This window comes from Dendroctonus ponderosae, unplaced genomic scaffold, assembly GCF_020466585.1.
Source record: "Dendroctonus ponderosae isolate FM_Combo_2020 unplaced genomic scaffold, Dpon_F_20191213v2 Dpon_F_20191213_11, whole genome shotgun sequence".
Lineage (NCBI taxonomy): Eukaryota > Metazoa > Arthropoda > Insecta > Coleoptera > Curculionidae > Dendroctonus > Dendroctonus ponderosae.
In genome coordinates this window covers 6,520,971-6,537,902 of record NW_026017213.1, presented here as the reverse complement: position 1 = coordinate 6,537,902, position 16,932 = coordinate 6,520,971, and the positions used below count along the sequence as shown (strand labels likewise).

The 16,932-nt window shown below is 40.1% G+C and overlaps 1 protein-coding gene across 1 annotated transcript in view; it reads left to right on the top strand.

Annotated features, from left to right (window-relative positions):
• Nucleotides 1-16,932, top strand: part of LOC109537600 (neuroligin-4, X-linked) — a 171,766-nt gene that overhangs the window by 137,314 nt on the left and 17,520 nt on the right. Inside the window, exons 4-7 of the mRNA XM_019904407.2 lie at nt 12,812-12,958; nt 13,741-13,997; nt 14,899-15,082; nt 15,134-15,648. Of these exons, the coding sequence (XP_019759966.2) occupies nt 12,812-12,958; nt 13,741-13,997; nt 14,899-15,082; nt 15,134-15,648 (1,103 nt within the window). The remainder of the gene's footprint in view (nt 1-12,811; nt 12,959-13,740; nt 13,998-14,898; nt 15,083-15,133; nt 15,649-16,932) is intronic.

The following is a 16,932-nucleotide window of genomic DNA, read 5'->3' as shown; positions in this document are numbered from 1 at the left end:
CGCAAGCACGAGTGGCTTGCATCTTCAGAAGTGGTTTGGGTTAGTTCTCATCAGAACTTCTCTCAGAACTTTCTTCTTCTCATCAGAGCCCGTTCAGTTCTGCCGAAGAACGTCAACAAGAAATTCTATCGAACGGCGGCCTAAAAACCTGAAAAACCCATTAGTTTGAAGGAATGGCCTCGAAAGTCTATCTCTTTTGATAGAACTGATCATGTTTCGGCAAGGCCTGGAGCTCTGTAAACTTCGAGGCAAAACTCCCATTCCAAAACGGCTTACTATAGTTGAAAGCCACAATAAAGCAAGAAAACCGCGAAATGTTCCAGCAGTATTTGAAATTTATTGGTGCATTTCTCGTTGACACTAAGACTTATGCTTTGCTGAAGACACTGGCGTGACTGCACGACCGGAATAGTGCTAATGGGGGCTGAGGCTCTCCTTCACGCCCGAATTGAACTCGCACTTGATCATTAAGTGGTTTCAACTAATTGGCAATTTGCAAATGATTGCGAATCTCCACCCAATTTAATTGTAATTAATGGGAATAAAAATCGAATTTATGCTTATTATTGGCACACCTGTTCAGCTCAAATTACAATTGAAACTGCAGCGTGGCGGGTTTAGATTTGATCCGATGCAATTATAATGACAAAACGCACGCTTCCGTTTATTTGGCCAATTAATGCTTGAATTATTGAAAGCAAAATTAACTGCGAAATGCCGTGAACAAACGGGAAAATTATTTAAAAAGCAACCGCGTACCAGGAGCCGTAAATAATTATCAATTTTGGCCACTAATTGAGACCGGTTTAATTCGTTTATTTTGAGCAATTTGACCAAATCATTCGTTAAAATCACGCGAGTTGTTCAAAAAAACACCCAAGCCTACAACATTATTAAAAATTGACGACAATTTTCCCTGAAGAGTGGTTAATCTTGTGGATAAACTTTGGGCGACCAGGCAGTTTTAGTGTTATTTTCGACTTATTTTTGGTTTTCATAAGAAATATTGTGTACGCACCAAATTGGTCGCAATCCTTGTTGTTTAGTGAGCAACTGTTGAGCAACTTTGAAAGCGTGCTTAATCGCCATCCGTTTGTACTAAGCAGCTTATGGGCTAAAGTGATTTAGCTGGGAATCTTGTTAGGAGCCAATTTTCGAGTATGCAAAGTCCTTTATGATAAGCTGCTCTTGAATCTAAGCCATGCTCCGGCGGTTTGAGGCAATATAATTTTCGCATGGGAATTTTTCGAGTCATCAAAACACTCCTGCAAAACAACCGATTACAATTTGGAATTTCAAGTAAGATTCAAAATTGCTGTGTTTCGAGCGAAGCTCAATTTTTGAAATTCTGAAAAAAAATTTCTGAAAGAAACTGAGAGCAGAAATATTGCAAAGTCCATCCGGGGTTTCCTTTTGAAAGTTTCCGTTCATTATTCAAGCCGAGGAGACTCTTTCTGGTTCGAAATTGAATTATTTCATCTACTTATTGCATGAAACACGCCATTCGCGAATTACTTTGAGCCACTTAAGTCAGTTCCGAATACAGATTTATTCCAGAATTTCATTTCACTTCGTTGATTGTCTTTTATTTGTGCGCCAAGTTCAAGACAGTGGAAATAAATAAGCCAATTCTTCGGAAATAAACAAGTGAATGGAAGAGGTATTTAAGCTTTGCGCGTTTTACAATAGTCAGTATCAAAAAGTTGGAATCTTCAATAAAAGTTCTGGTTTGCGTTGGCTTTTACACCATGTGGATGGCGCTGTTTTAAATTTGGGCGAATTAATGTCGGCTGGGGTTCGCCCTAAGCCAATTTATGTAAATCGGCAGCAATTAGATTAAGCGCCACATTGAACTTGGCGAAATAATAGTGTTCGGTCGAATAATTCAAATCAAACCATGAAATTTTAACGAAAATCGATTATGCAAATCAGTTGCATGGCGTTGCCCCGCAAATATTGCCTTTTCGCCCCTATATTCCGATCGGCCAGTTAACAGGTTGCAGCAGCGTGCTTTAAGAGATTTGCAATTGAACAGAGACTATTTTCTGTAAAATCGTAAATAGTTGAGGGTTTTTGAATCAAAACTCCAKTCATTGAGGGGAGTTTTTTCATTATGCTCTTCAAAMCTTCCATTGTAAATCAACGTCGAACATAAARCGCACTTTTCTCGTGGGCCCCAAGACTCACCTCCATAAACATTCGAGTCTATCAAATCGACGCTCTTTTCTTCATTAAACTCTTCATTATCGGTTTTGTTTGCACCGACAACAAGCAACTTATTTACCGATAAGTAGTGGAGGTAATTGATGAAAAGTCCCAAAGATCCACGTGCCAAATGTATCGAAAATAAAACGAGTTTTAAGATCCTGTGCTCTGAAACCTTTCCAAACTCAACTTGTGCTTAGGAGCATTTTTATTATTTTTTGCTGGGAAATCGCACGATAGACAAACTCGACGGTTGAATAACTGCAGCTAATTTAAGTGGAGCCCGAAAAATCTCATTAGCCAGCTTTCGTTCGCGCAATATCCGAATAATTATTGAATTGCCCAGAGCCAGAGGAATTTTTCGAGTCGTTAAGTTTCATTTCGGATTTTACTAGTTTTACTTCTATTGCAAAACTGCTCGGTCGAGCGTGTGCTTTCGGCCAATGGAAGTCAATTTGGCAATTTTTTTACGAACATTTTACCAGTTTTCATTATTATTAATAGGGATTGTCTAGGGCGTGTTTGAACAGGGTTTTTGTGTGTTATTAATAACGGAAATAACGCAAACACTGATTGGGGCTTCGGATTGAAAATTCTCTCTTTCTTGAGCCAATTTTCGGTGAAAGTTCTTGGTTCCAAAGGCGTCTTGCAAGCAAAAGTCGACTCTTGAGGGCACGAGTTTTAACTTTGGACTGTACTGAAGTGAAAAATTGGCAATATTGAACATAAATCATGAAATACAGTCGCTTTAGAGCAAACATCTGCATACGATCAAACAGGCTTATTGCCAGCACTTGTGTGCCTCTAAAAACCGCTAATTTGATTAGTTACCTGTCGATTGTAGTGGCCTTTAATGCGTCCCGATATTTGCACTGGGAAATTCTGTTGCAAAGCGTTCCCTCGGGCCAATGGGGCTTCGTAGTGATATTTCAAAAAAACCTTCTCGTTATTTGCGGCAGAACATGTGTGTGTTCTTTGTAGTGTTGACAGTCAAATTTTCTCTGTTAAATGAACTATTGGTTGGCCCAATTGAAAAAGAGTTTGTTTTATCGATTTTTATGCGAGAACGGGCCCAAAATGTGTGCTTTCATAAACGTTGGAGAAGATTAAAAGCGCAAACCTGCTGGGAATCTTGCTTGGCTTTACAGGTTGTCCCAGCAAATGCGTATAATCCAAATAAACGTTTGAATATTCTGTAATTTTACCTGAAACGGCTTTGATTAAAGCATCAAAAGAGCTGTTGTGGCCCTTTTGACCAATTATTCGCCGGATTCCATACTGCCTGATTTTCGTGGTTCATTCCTCTGATTTGTTGACCCTCATTTGAGCACATTTAGTGCATCAGTTGGCCGACACAAATGGAGGGCATTAAAGAATCGTTAACTGAACGCAAAACCGCTGCTTAACAAGTTGAAAACATTCCGGTTTTCCTCGTGAAGTTCAACAACTTTGAAAAGCGTTTCTGAATTTTTATTTACTCAGAACGGCATGAGCATGTTGGGGTCCTACAGGCGTTTTCTCATAGATTGACAACAGAAGCTCTATAAATTCTTCAAAACAGCAGATATTCTATTGCCATGCGAAATTCTCTTTTTTTTATTGATTTTTTGTCCCAATGTTCAGATCTTGCAAAAGCGAACTTATAAATTCTGTAAATCTGTCTCAACAAATTATGAATGCAAGTGCTTTACATGCCGGAAACTTCCTTACTAGAATTCACTTCTCAATGCTTTTTAACTGCAGCAACATGAACATTTTTCAACAAACAGTCTCGCTGCTGGCTTTCCATAAATATTAAAAAAGCTACTTGCTTTACTAGACCGGTCAACACGAGCCGCTGAATAAGTGGCTTCAAAATCATGGAGTTTTAAATTTGTAAAAACTTTTCCGAATAATGGTCACCAATGGGGCCAGACTTAAACCCTTGCGATTCCCTCCTGTTCGGTTTTTGCAAATTCTAGATCGCAAGTGGCAAGTAAACCATCAGCAATTTAAAACTCTTCCCTAGGGAAAAGTTGGACAACAGTGGAAGAACATTTGTCTCATTTTTCAGGTTCCCCAAATATGGTTTGTTTCAATCAGAAGTTGTAAAATTTAGGCGCTCAAAAAATTGGGGGCATTCAAAGAGATTTTAAGGAAAAAACTGCGATTCATAGGGCTGAAACATGGTTAACCTGTGAACGATTTCATCTGCAAAAAGTGGCCAAATTGTGTGTTTGGGTGGCACCAGATGTAACAAACCGTTGCGTATTTTTTGCAGCCAGCGACCTGATTGATATATCAGGAAAATTGAATATCGGATATTCATCATTTGTCGCTTTACGAGAATCCGTCGATCAATTGTCGTTTTCGTTTAGGTGAACCGGCTCGTGATCATAATAGACGGAAGGTCTTCAACTAGGCGACTAAACATGTGCAGTCCCCAAATTTACTCGGCTGATCGAGCGATCTGTAATGTATCATCAGTATAGAAAATGAACATCAACTGGGGAAATTTGCAGAAAAACTGAACAAGGAAACACAATCAGTATCGAGGACCAACAAAAGCATCGCAAATATTTTGAAAATTCACTTTAGTTGATGAACAGACGGAACAAAAACTGGGAGATTTGCAGGAGATAAGGCAAGTGCGATGTTGACTTTCGCCACTTGGAATCCACAATTTATTTCAGCGTTTACTTGCTTAAGATGATGGAAATATTTCGAATACTCATACGAAACTTTGCAATGGAGATCAACGAGATTTTTTGGAAGTTTTCGGCAAAAAATGCCCAGCTTTTTATTAGGTGTTACTTCGTGCGTTCACAGTTCTGTTCTAGTCCAGAACCTGCCATAAATACTCTAGACATGGCTATAAACTTGAAACATCTTCCTAACGGGCGCTGTGCTACTTTATTGTCGCTTTTAACTCTAGCGACCGCGTCTAGAAAACGTGTTAATAGATTTTTATTATAAAGAATCTCACAGACGCGACACTACGTTTGTTCGGGAAATTGATAGACCCATTTTTTCGCCGCTCGTCCTTATGGTCTTTTTGCCGCTCGCGGAAAGAATTGTGCGGTAAATGCCCGAAGGGATAATTTATTACGGGCATGTCGGGACGAAAGGGGCGCAAAAAATGTCAAAGATATGGCACGGTTGCTCTATTATTGCTGGGCTTTAACAGGCCGAACAGTGTCTTTGAAACAACAATGTTAATCTAAATCAGTTGCAGAAGTCTTTTTATGGCATCTTATTCTTATGGAAAACTGCTGTTTGTCCTGCTTTGCCTCGATGCCCCCAGGGTTTACTCCTGATGACCATCTTTGGCCCGGGGAATTGGAATAAGCATCGGTTAAAGTTCTGCAGGATCTGGAAAATAATGTCCGATCGATTTCATGTCATCATTTTCAATGGTTTGATCACTCATTCCGAAGAAATATGAAAGTTTTGCTGTTGAAAAGAAGGTTCAGTCGATGCTTTGACCATCGCGCGCAAGAAAATTTATCGAGCCGAAGAACAGTCATCGTTCGTCTTTTTGTGCAGCGACGGTGCTTGTTGGTGGCGCTGAGCGACGCCTTGCGCCGGATAAAACATTAGCACTTTCCGTAGCGTGCAGATAAAAGCATCACAAATTAGTGGTGATGTTTTCCAGGGGCGGACAACCCCGGTGATTTATGCGTTCGCTTCGTCTATTTTTCCGCTCGAAAACTAACGGAACGCGCCCGTTTAAAGATATACTCGAAATCAAAGAGAGGCGGCAAAGACTGCGAAAAGGTGAATTCGCAGATACAAAGAATCATTAAGAGAGATTTATGGGTCTGGATATAAGTACAGTCACGGTTTTTGCGGCTCGAGTGAGATTTACTTGGCTTGGCCCTTGGCCTGCCTGTTTTACAGCTTTTTGCTTCAGCCCTGCGCGAAATTTTCTCAATTTTTGGTCGGGAATAGCAAAAATACATTTCCAGTTTCGTTCTTCCATCAGTTAAGTAAACCGAAATGGAAGTGATGCGATAAATCATCCAGCAAAAGGTCTGCGGGAAGCTTCCTGAAATCGAAGCGACTACACAAATTTCATTTTTTAATGGACTTTAGATCCATAAGGATCAAATGACAAATACCGAGGGCTAAAGAGGGCCCATTTTCCTTGTGCAATAACAGATCGAATCCAAATACAAAAAGGATTGTTAGCGGCTTCGTTTTCCATCAAGGAGCATTCGTGCGAGAAATCTAGGATTTTTAAGCACCGGCAATTTATCAATCGCCAGAGTGCAGAGCAAGATTTGTGGACCCTCAAATGGGTGACGATGGAAAATAAATGAACTTCTGATCGGTATTTATTGTGTGAAATTTCATCTAATTTCACGTGTTTGGTCGCTACCGAAGGGAAAGGTGAAAATAGTGCGAGCAGCGTTTTTCCAACACCGTCCGAATGTTTTTGAGGACGAGACAAAGAAAGGGGCACTGATATAATTAAGATTCGCCTTCGAAAGGGGGCATGGGGATTAATGAAAAAAGGCTACGTCTTTTATCTCGCGAAGGATAATAAACTCCAGCTATTTAATCAGCGTCCGGATTAAGTAATTACGTTTATAAATTAAAACAAAACAAGTTGTTCTGTTAATGAAAAACTTTAGTCATCATAATTAGGAAGTCCATAATTAGCATCCCGAGTTGTCTGTTCCTCTGCTTAGCCCGAAATGTTTTGCTAGGAAATTAATGGCTAATTGTTTATCTTCCACCTTTCCGTGTTCGCGCTCCAGGGAGCCATGGAATGTGGAATATTTTTCTACTCTTCCAACCATTCCAGGAAAACATTTTAGGTAAGGAAACAAGAATGTATATTTCGAACATCCAGCACACAGAAGCAGTTGGTGTCTGCTGAAGTAGCGTGTTTATGAAGTTTATGAAGTGGTGAGCCCCAAAGAGGCTCTAAATCGATTGAGTTAACACTCCAAAGCACTGTGCAAAACACACTTCATTTATAGGAGGCAACATTTTCTGTATCTACCGTAGGCCGCAGGACTGATTTCGTAGCAAACATGTTTGAGCTGGTTTTCAGTAGGCCGAAAAGCCACTCACTAATGAAATCGCTAATTGCTGTTTACAATGACGGACTCGTCCGCTTAAGGAACAAACGGGCGGAACTGGATTTGTTTTAAATACTTTTATCTGCGCACAATGCGTCCGGAACAACACCGGAACTGGCCCGGTTAAATGCCCGGAACGTTCCCTTTTAGTTTCCGTGGTTTTCCTGGCCGTCCGAGGGTCTGGATTACTTTATTTTCCCTGCAGATTTAAATCTTGAATAAAGGCTCTTTGTTTCCGATATTTGACCCGACTTAATTTCGGCTGCTCGCTCATAAACACGACCGGCCGAATTAATTAAACCCTAATATTATTGTAAACGCGCCATTAGCTTAGGCCGTTTGATACTGCTTTGCTGCCCGGATGGGAAATTGAATTAATTTCAAAAAAACGCGCAAAAAATGTATGGAAACTGCAGCGAGTTTCTGGAAGTTGGATTAACGAGCAACTGAATACATCAGGGAAACGTTATATTTTCGACTTTGTGCGAACGTTGCGTCTGTCGCGTTTGATTGCTTGCCCGTTAAAGGCTGAAATCTAAGGAATTGCACGTAACTTGAGGTAAAATTACCTTAATTAAGTACTCGAGATTTGTTTACCTACCTGGTTTTAAATAGGTTTTTGTACATATGTGGTGAACGGACTCATTTAAGCAGTTATAACCTAAAAACCTGCAGTTGTATGTTCAGCTATGAAGCCAAACTTCAGAAGAAAGTCGAGGAGATTTCAAGAAAAATGTTGTTTTCCTTCCAACATTATAAAATTTTGCTCACAAATCAAGAAAACCCAAAAACTTCTTCACAGTTGGTGGAGGGTTCAAAAGCTCCATCGATCGCCAATAAAGCCAAAATTTCCGTCTATGCGCTTACACAGAATTGCATAAAACAATCTATTACTCCCGATTATTTACAGAGAAAAAGGGGTAAAAATCGCGTTTATAAATTGTGCAAGTTCTACATAAAAAACAGTGGATGACTCAATGAACTATGGAATTTTCAATTTTATATTTTCAGCCGATAAAGCAGTACAAACAAACTGGCAATAAATCGAATGCAGATGCAATTTTCAACACGGATTTAATCAATATGTTTTGGATGGTCAGTGAACTGCGGAAACATTCCGATTGGGACAATAGTAAATCCGAGCGACAATTTGGACGATTTCAAAGCGCCGGTTCAGGTTTAGATTGCAAGCAAAAATATCATAGTTTTTCGCACATTTCATGTTGAAACCGTCGCGGTTCAGAAGAGGAAAACTATGCTGAGTAAATTAGCTTAAGCCGCGGTAAATACGTCGCTTTTGAAGCCCGAGAATTATAAATCGGGGGGAAAGCTAGGGCAAAACAGGACAAGGTTAATAATGGCTAGGTTGACCTGATTAAACTTGCCCGCAAACACTGGCTAGGGCAGGTAGGAGTTGCGGAACTATTTGAAAGTCAACCTACATGTTTGAGCAAAAAGCATTGGTGTTTGCTTCTTTTTCAGGAGTTATCAACTTTTCGGTATTGGCAATAAAAGAATTAAGCTACGTCTTTTAGAACTTAACGTCGCAAGCTTTCAGTCAACTTCAAAGGAGCAAACATTCTTGAGTCTTCTTCAACAATTTCCACATAAAAACTTAAACATCAGAGACTCGAGATGCAGCAACTTAACCCAATCAAACGCAAATTCATCCATTATTTATTTAAGCCTCAATTAGCTAATTCGAATCCAATTAATTTTATTTTGCTATAGGCAAACCTGAAGCCGCTAATAACATTTTGATTATCCAGCACTTGCATTTCATTCGCGTCCAATTGCATGTTTTGATTGAGTTTCGGAGATCGAATGGAATAAATTGTCCATATGAGTTATTACTCTGGGGAATTTTCCGTTATAATGAAGTGTCGTTCAATGAACGAAGTGCAGCAGTTCAGCGGACAGTTAAACATTGTTGGCTATTCCAAATGTGGACGATTTTCCTTCCTCAGGACAATTTCAGCTGAGTTATGGGAAATGGCATGTTATATCCGCCCACGTTTGCTATTTGCTTTTAGAGCAAGTTACATTTCAAGCATCTGGACTTTGTAAATAACTTTTTAACATCCACGTTCAACTCTATGTAGTTGATTTTTTCATACTGGGTGTCCAGATGGGAGTTAGAGCCTTTAGAAGTGGCGCAAATGAGCTTTGGATCCACTCCTTCAAATACATCCTTTAAGAAGCTGATGGGGTTTTCGGGAATTTAGAATTTCTTCTTGACGTTTCGCAAGCACGAGTGGCTTGCATCTTCAGAAGTGGTTTGGGTTAGTTCTCATCAGAACTTCTCTCAGAACTTTCTTCTTCTCATCAGAGCCCGTTCAGTTCTTCCGCAGAACTGAACGGGCTCTGATGAGAAGAAGAAAGTTCTGAGAGCAGTTCTGATGAGAACGAACCCAAACCACTTCTGAAGATGCAAGCCACTCGATTCTACCGAACGACGGGCTAAAAACCGATTAGTTTTAGTTAGATCTCTTTTGATAAATTCTTTAAGGTTTGGGTTCATGGAGACACTCAGTGTTAGTTACTGTTTTACAGAATATTTTTCCTTTCAAACGCGTGTTCCTGGTTTAAATGGCGATTAATTTCAATTTATGCGTATAAATTAATCAAAATTGAATTGCCAGCTTACTCAAAACTAGTCAAATACAGCTAGCAACATTTTGTCGCGGTTCTAATGCGTTTGTTTGGGATTAATGGATTTTATAATTCAATTATTTGCCTCTGCGCGTTTACCTGAAATTGCACCGAATGACAAAAACGGGCCAGGATCGAACTGAAAATCCGGTTTTGCAAAGTTTCTGCACCGGGAAGAGTCAAATGTCTCAAAGCTTTTGGCCACGTGGACAATTTTAAGACAGTGATCAATTCCGAACTTTAACCCTCGGTTATAATCAAGAGATGTTTTCTTAAAATTAACATAATTGATGCTGAGAGTACCAAGACAGCGTCCTTCTTCTTTCAGGGCCCTTTCGGCATTTTAAGTATCCATTAAGTTCTGTTGAAAAAAATAACGAAGAGGATAACGATAGGGAAAAGGGCGATCTGCTTCTGATAATTAAATTTTGCATACTAATTGAAAACCTTCCGGGAAGGTAAATGAAGTTTTATAACGCGGTGAATATTCATTGCCGAATTTCGGCGCTGTGATGTTTCCTTTCAATTCGGCACAGCTTTTTTTCCTGATTCTGCTGAATAATAAATTTGTCAACTTTTTTAAATTTCAACATCTAAAAATGTTGCTTCTAAAACGCAGGTTTAATGACTAGCTTAATCTGAGAGTTTGCAGCAAATGGGGAACTGAAAGGGGAGAATTATGCGTGTTCAGTAAAAGCAAAAAACGCGAAATCATACAAAACTGGATTCCAATATGAGGGATTTGCTTCCAGATCATTAGGGCGACTAAATGAATGCTGATTATTCCTTTTTTGTTCACTACATTCGCTGTATGTGTGTGCACACTCATGGTGAGTTCGCTTATTGACATTCGGCTTAATGGAATCTTATGAAATATTGAAAAACAGCGCAGCAATTTTAAAACTACCGAAAAACTGACTTGATTCTAATACAGAACGGGAAAATATTGGAAACAACGTGAGCAAACAAAAATGAAGGGCAACAGCTGAAAGCAAGTCTAAATTAAAATCAAAATTAGCTTACAGAGCGCTCTGCATTAGTTAGAGCGAGACTTGAAAATCAGATGAAAACGCCACGATAACAGCAAATAATAATCAAGAAATTTTAACAGCCGACGGAAGCTAAAGGGAAATTCTTGCAGGCGAACACAAAATTAAAAACATACTTCAAGCATGCAAAAAGAGAATGTATGAGGCCAAAATCAGCAGCGGGCGCAAACAGAGGGGAAAACTAGAAAATATGTGAACGAGTAAAGAAGTTTTTTGCGGCTGTCCACCAAACCTTAAACAGTATTTTCCTTTTCATCAAAGCAAGTATTAAAATTAGGCAAATGTGGAAGCAAAAACGTTTTTAAAGTTAGGTACACAATTATTCAAAAAAAGTGAGCAAACGTGGAAAAGTTTGGCAAATTGCACTGTAGGGAGTTCAGGAAAAGGGGAATCGATGCCGACTTAATACGAAATAAATCGGGAAGACACTAATTACCACTCGCCCTTTATTGGAAGTGATAATAAGGTAGATTCACCGTAAAGGGCTGAATGAGGCCGAACCTACAGCTCCCACTTCCAGGCAGTAAAATTAATTCATCTGGCGCCATGCCGCTTTCCAACTTGCGTAATTAATAGTTTCTGTCAGTAAGATACCCGAAGTTAGATACAGTTCAATTGGCAAATAAGCCCATTACGAGGAATGCAACGTTTGCTTCATAAATTCTGGATCATAGTTTCTGGATCGACCATTACGGCGATATCGTCAGCTCGATGGTGATGACACCAGCTAGTTTCCATCTTAATTTATGGCAGCCTTCCTGCTTGATTGTCCAGAACGCCTTCACTCTTCAATTAAGGAAATTCGTCTGGAAGTTTTCAATGGATTCACCTTTTATTTTACTCTTTCATTATTTTCAACTCGGGGTTTACCAGTTCGATCGTTATCTGATTCTGCGACCACAAAGTCTTGGACATTTTCTACTATAGACATTTAAATGCAGATGAAGGCACGGAAATTATAGGTTTCTTGCCAGAGTTCAAATTCTTTATGCAGCAAATGTGGTTTAACAGCTTCTTAACACTTGAGGAATAATTGAGCTCAACAGTTGAGGTGCTCTGAAAGCCACCTTCCAACTTCCCGGTTGTTTGGTTGGTTGAGACTCCAGAATCTCTCACTTCACTTCGAACTTGTTTTGGTTGAATACGATTTTTATCGAATGTTTGCTCATTTTCTAAAAATTTATTCCATCCATGATTGATTGATTGTACGGCCTTGCACAGTCCCTCCAAACCTACTGGCCCACCAAGCAAAAAAACCTTCCGCATGAACGATTAGTTTCACTTTTCCATTTAAAAACTTGTCGAGGTATTCGGCATTGGGCCATTATCCATCAGCAAACAGGCCGAAATAGCGGTGGAAAAACCCGTCCATTTCTTTCCATTTTAATCTCCACTATTGAAATCCGCTGTGAACCGGAAGCCGGGCGAACGCCGACCCGGAAATGGAAGAGCAACCGGTCGGTCGGACGATTGATTTGAAATTTCCATATAAATTCGAAGTTTTCCAGTTCGGAGGTGCCGCTCAAAAAGCTCAAAGCCAACTGAATCGTCAAAATGAAACGTTACTCTTGTTTAAGAGTTTCAACAAGACTCACTTCTATTCTCGGGCGAACAAACATGAATTTATTCGGTGGGTAACGAGCGTGCAACGTTTATTTTTGGTGCCATCAGCTGGGATGGAGCGCGATTTATTTATTTCCTTTGCCAACTTTTGTCGAAATGCACGGTTAAAAGACGGTGGATAATTTACTGGATGGCGAAGATTTGCGACTCAAACCCCCCTAATCCCTCAAATACCCAAATTGATGGAAGTGGACGCTAATGGATAGCATTTAGTTTCAGGCGAAGCTCGTCATCCTGTGATAGTTTACATACATGGCGAATCGTTCGAGTGGAACTCTGGCAATCCCTACGATGGAAGCGTTTTAGCGTCCTACGCCGATCTAGTTGTAATTACATTAAACTATAGACTGGGAATATTAGGTAAGTCGTATCGAATTTTATGCAAATGTTGCGCCAATGGCCCAACCATTCGCCCACCCACCGATATAAATAATTGCAAGTTCAAATCAGATGAAGATGAAGAAGAAACAGGAGCACAAGCAGGAGCAATGACTTGGACAAAACACCAACTGGAGACCAAGAAGGAGCAGATGGAAGACCACCAAAGCGAAGCCGATAATCTTGGACCTCAACATCAGAAAAGTCCGCCTTCACTCGACCTTCACAGCCCAAAAAACATTTATAAATGCGAAACTAATGGGTTTCTCGGGTTTTTCGGCCGTCGTTCGGTAGAATTTCTTCTTGACGCTTCGCAAGCACGAGTGGCTTGCATCTTCAGAAGTGGTTTGGGTTAGTTCTCATCAGAACTTCTCTCAGAACTTTCTTCTTCTCATCAGAGCCCGTGCAGTTCTTCCGCAGAACTGAACGCGCTCTGATGAGAAGAAGAAAGTTCTGAGAGAAGTTCTGATGAGAACTAACCCAAACCACTTCTGAAGATGCAAGGCACTCGTGCTTGCGAAGCGTCAAGAAGAAATTCTCCCGAACGACGTCCCAAAAACCCGAAAAACCTATTCGTTTCAAGGAATGGCCTCGAAGGTCTATCTTTTTTTATTGCTAAATGTGGTTTTAAGAGCGTCTCGTTTAAGAGGAGTTCGATCTTTCCTTCATGTCCATGACTCAGTGTTCAGTTTGAACTGTCTTCTAAGTTGAATTCAAGCAAACACTTTGATGGGTTTCCTCAAATTCTGCCTATTTGCTTTCAGGTTTTTTGAACGCTAATCCAGCTCCTCACTTGAAAGCCCGCGTGGCCAACTACGGGCTTATGGACCAGATAGCGGCGCTCCACTGGGTCCAGCAGAACATTGCTCTATTCGGAGGAGACCCCAACAATGTGACCCTAGCAGGACATGGATCAGGGGCAGCCTGCATCAATTTCCTGATGATCTCCCCCACTGTGATGCCTGGCCTCTTCCATCGCGCTCTGCTGCTGTCTGGATCAGCTTTATCATCGTGGGCGCTGGTAAGGTTCCATTATTTTCCATCTTCTCGGTATCTGCTAAAAGAGGCTTTTTATTTCGCCATCGCAAAATCCTGTTTTCCTCTCGACTGATCCCAAGCCCGAATACCCAATACTTTTAATACCCTTCCACAGGCTATGCTTTAGCAACGATTCCTCCAACCTCGATATTTATAGTAAGCCTAGTGCTTTCAATCATATCTTTTGACGACACGGCGTATAGTTGAGGTTTTATAGCGACAGAGCTAATAAAACGTTGGCAAGACGATGTTTTTTACGACGGGAAATATTAATGTTGCGCGAAATTGCCGCAAATAAAAGTGAGAATTGGATGCTGTTTGGCCAGCAGCTGATGGCGCTTTGTTTAAATTTTAAAACCTGCCTTAGTAGGGCCGTGGGCATGAATCACTTGATTGGGACCAGCATGGGCTTTTGGCACTAATTTAACACAATTTAATGGAAAAATGGACTCCTTTGAAACATCCCATGGGGGGAAATGGTGGATACTCCAAAGAACAGGTTCCCTTTTAATAACTTCTCGCTCAATTTTGTCAAGTCATCAAAGCTATCGGCTCCCAGCTTATTACCATTTAGCGTGACAGTTTACGAAAATCTCGATCCCGGTTCAAAGCCTGAATATTTTATTGGAAGATATACGCAAAGCTCTGCCGGCAAAAGCTAAGGAAATCCACATCAAAGACCGTTCCTGTAAATAATTCAAAAGGAAATTCATTTAACTTGGGGTTATTGTAGGCTTTCAATTTGTTGGGCAAACTGGCAGTTAAGTTATTTAGCAACACGTTAGGGGGAGGGCCCAGAGTGAATAATTTCCTCAGATTAACCATCCAGTTTAAAACAATATCAAGAACCAAGTTTGTGTGCTGAGACTTCTGTGGCATTTCAGGTGGAGGATCCTGTCAACTATGCAGTAAAACTAGCAAGAGAAGTGAACTGCTCCATCCCGGAAGACGTGGGCAAAGACCACGAGCAGATCGTCGACTGCCTACGCGAAACCTCCCTGGAGGAGCTTCTAGAAGCCGAAGTCACTCCTCCTGCATATCTTAGCGCTTTTGGGCCGAGCGTCGACGGTAAGCCGACTGAACCGTCTTCAACTCCTCCGCTTCAACATCAACTTGCAGGTGTGGTGATCAAAGCGGACTTTGCCAAAGAACTCGTAACCTACTTCAAGCCGCAAGACCTGCAGAGTTTTGTGGGCTCGATGAACGCCAACATGAAGCGCAGCGAAGCCACTTTGGTGCCGAAAGGGAGCAACCCATACGATCTGCTCTTCGGCGTGGTGACCAGCGAGGCTTTGTGGAGGTTCTCCAACAACGACATCCAGGCGGGGTTCGAGGGAGAACGCAGAGACAAGATCATCCGGACTTACGTGCGGAACGCCTACACCTACCATCTAAGTGAGATTTTCTTTACGGTGGTGAATGAGTACACGGATTGGGAACGTACCGTGCAGCACCCGATCAACACGAGGGATGCGTGTGTGGCCGCGTTGAGTGATGCGCAGTTTGTTGCGCCTTTGGTGCAAACCGGCGATTTGTTGAGTGCGAAAGCGTCGCAGCCCGCGCAGGACGATGAGGGGCCAAAGACCTTTTTCTATGTGTTTGACTATCAGACCAAGGAGGGAGATTATCCGCAGGTATATTTTAAGTACCCCTTAGCTGTTACAAATTGAAAACAATTGTCAAGACACACTCTTCCTTGTTTAAAAATATATTTATGTCCAAAAAAAACGCGTCAAACAAGGCTTCACGTTTTTTGCTCAACAAAAGGTGCTGCGAGGTAAAGTCCAGTCAAAAACTGTCCCAATGGCTCGTTGCTTGGACTATTATATGCCATCAAACGGAAAGGGAAGGTTTTGTTCAGAGACGAACAGAATCTCATTAGGATCCGAGCGTTCAGTCTAGGAGCTTTTCAAGTTGGAAACATACATTTCAGGAAATCCTGGCAAAAAATTGTAACTTTCAAACCAGTGGGAGCAGAAAGTTGAAACTTTTGCACCGTTAAGAGGCAGGTTTTGTCTGAATTTTGGGCAATTTCTATAAAATCACCAGTTCTAATGATTTTTCTGAAGCTTTTGAACTTGGGGCTGAAATTATAAGAACCTCTTGATTCAAGTTAGAACTAATAAATAATTTGCTTGTACGTGCCCCTGCGGTGTTGGTTCAATAAACACCATATCTTCAGCATTTAATAATGGTCGCAGGATTTAGCAGTAAAAGATAATTAACTTTTACATACGCTGCTTCCTGCTGTGGGCACGCAAAATTTATTTTTTACCATTGAGAAATGGTATATGGCTATATGCCGTGGATATACATTAAATATAAATACCAATACTTTTTTATAATATTTAAGAAATAATTCGTTTTGCTATTAAATATTTACCATTAATTGACCAATGAAAATTGAGATAATATGCTCTAAAGTTTGTTCACACTTATTAAAAATAATATATTAATATCGTTTTGGGTGTTAATGGTGTTATATATAAATACGAAAAGTTTTGGTACTACGAAAAATTATTATTAATTTATGTGCTTCATGTTAATTGAATATTAGAAACAAATATTTTTGAAATAACATAACACAATATTTAAAAAATATTTTCTTTTGCTCTGAAATATTTTGTATTCACTGATCAATGAAAACTCAGATCACAAGTTCTAAAGGTTATTCATAAATAACATTTAACTAATATTAAAGAAATCTTTCTTTTTGCTTTGAAATATTTACCGTTAATTGACCAATGCAAATTCGTTTTGGGTGTTAATGGTGTTATATATAAATACAAAAAGTTTTGGTACTATGAAAAAGTATTCTTAATTTATGTGCTTCATGTTAATTAAATATTAGAAACAAATATTTTTGAAATAACATTTAAATAATATTTAAAAAATATTTTCTTTTGCTCTGAAATATT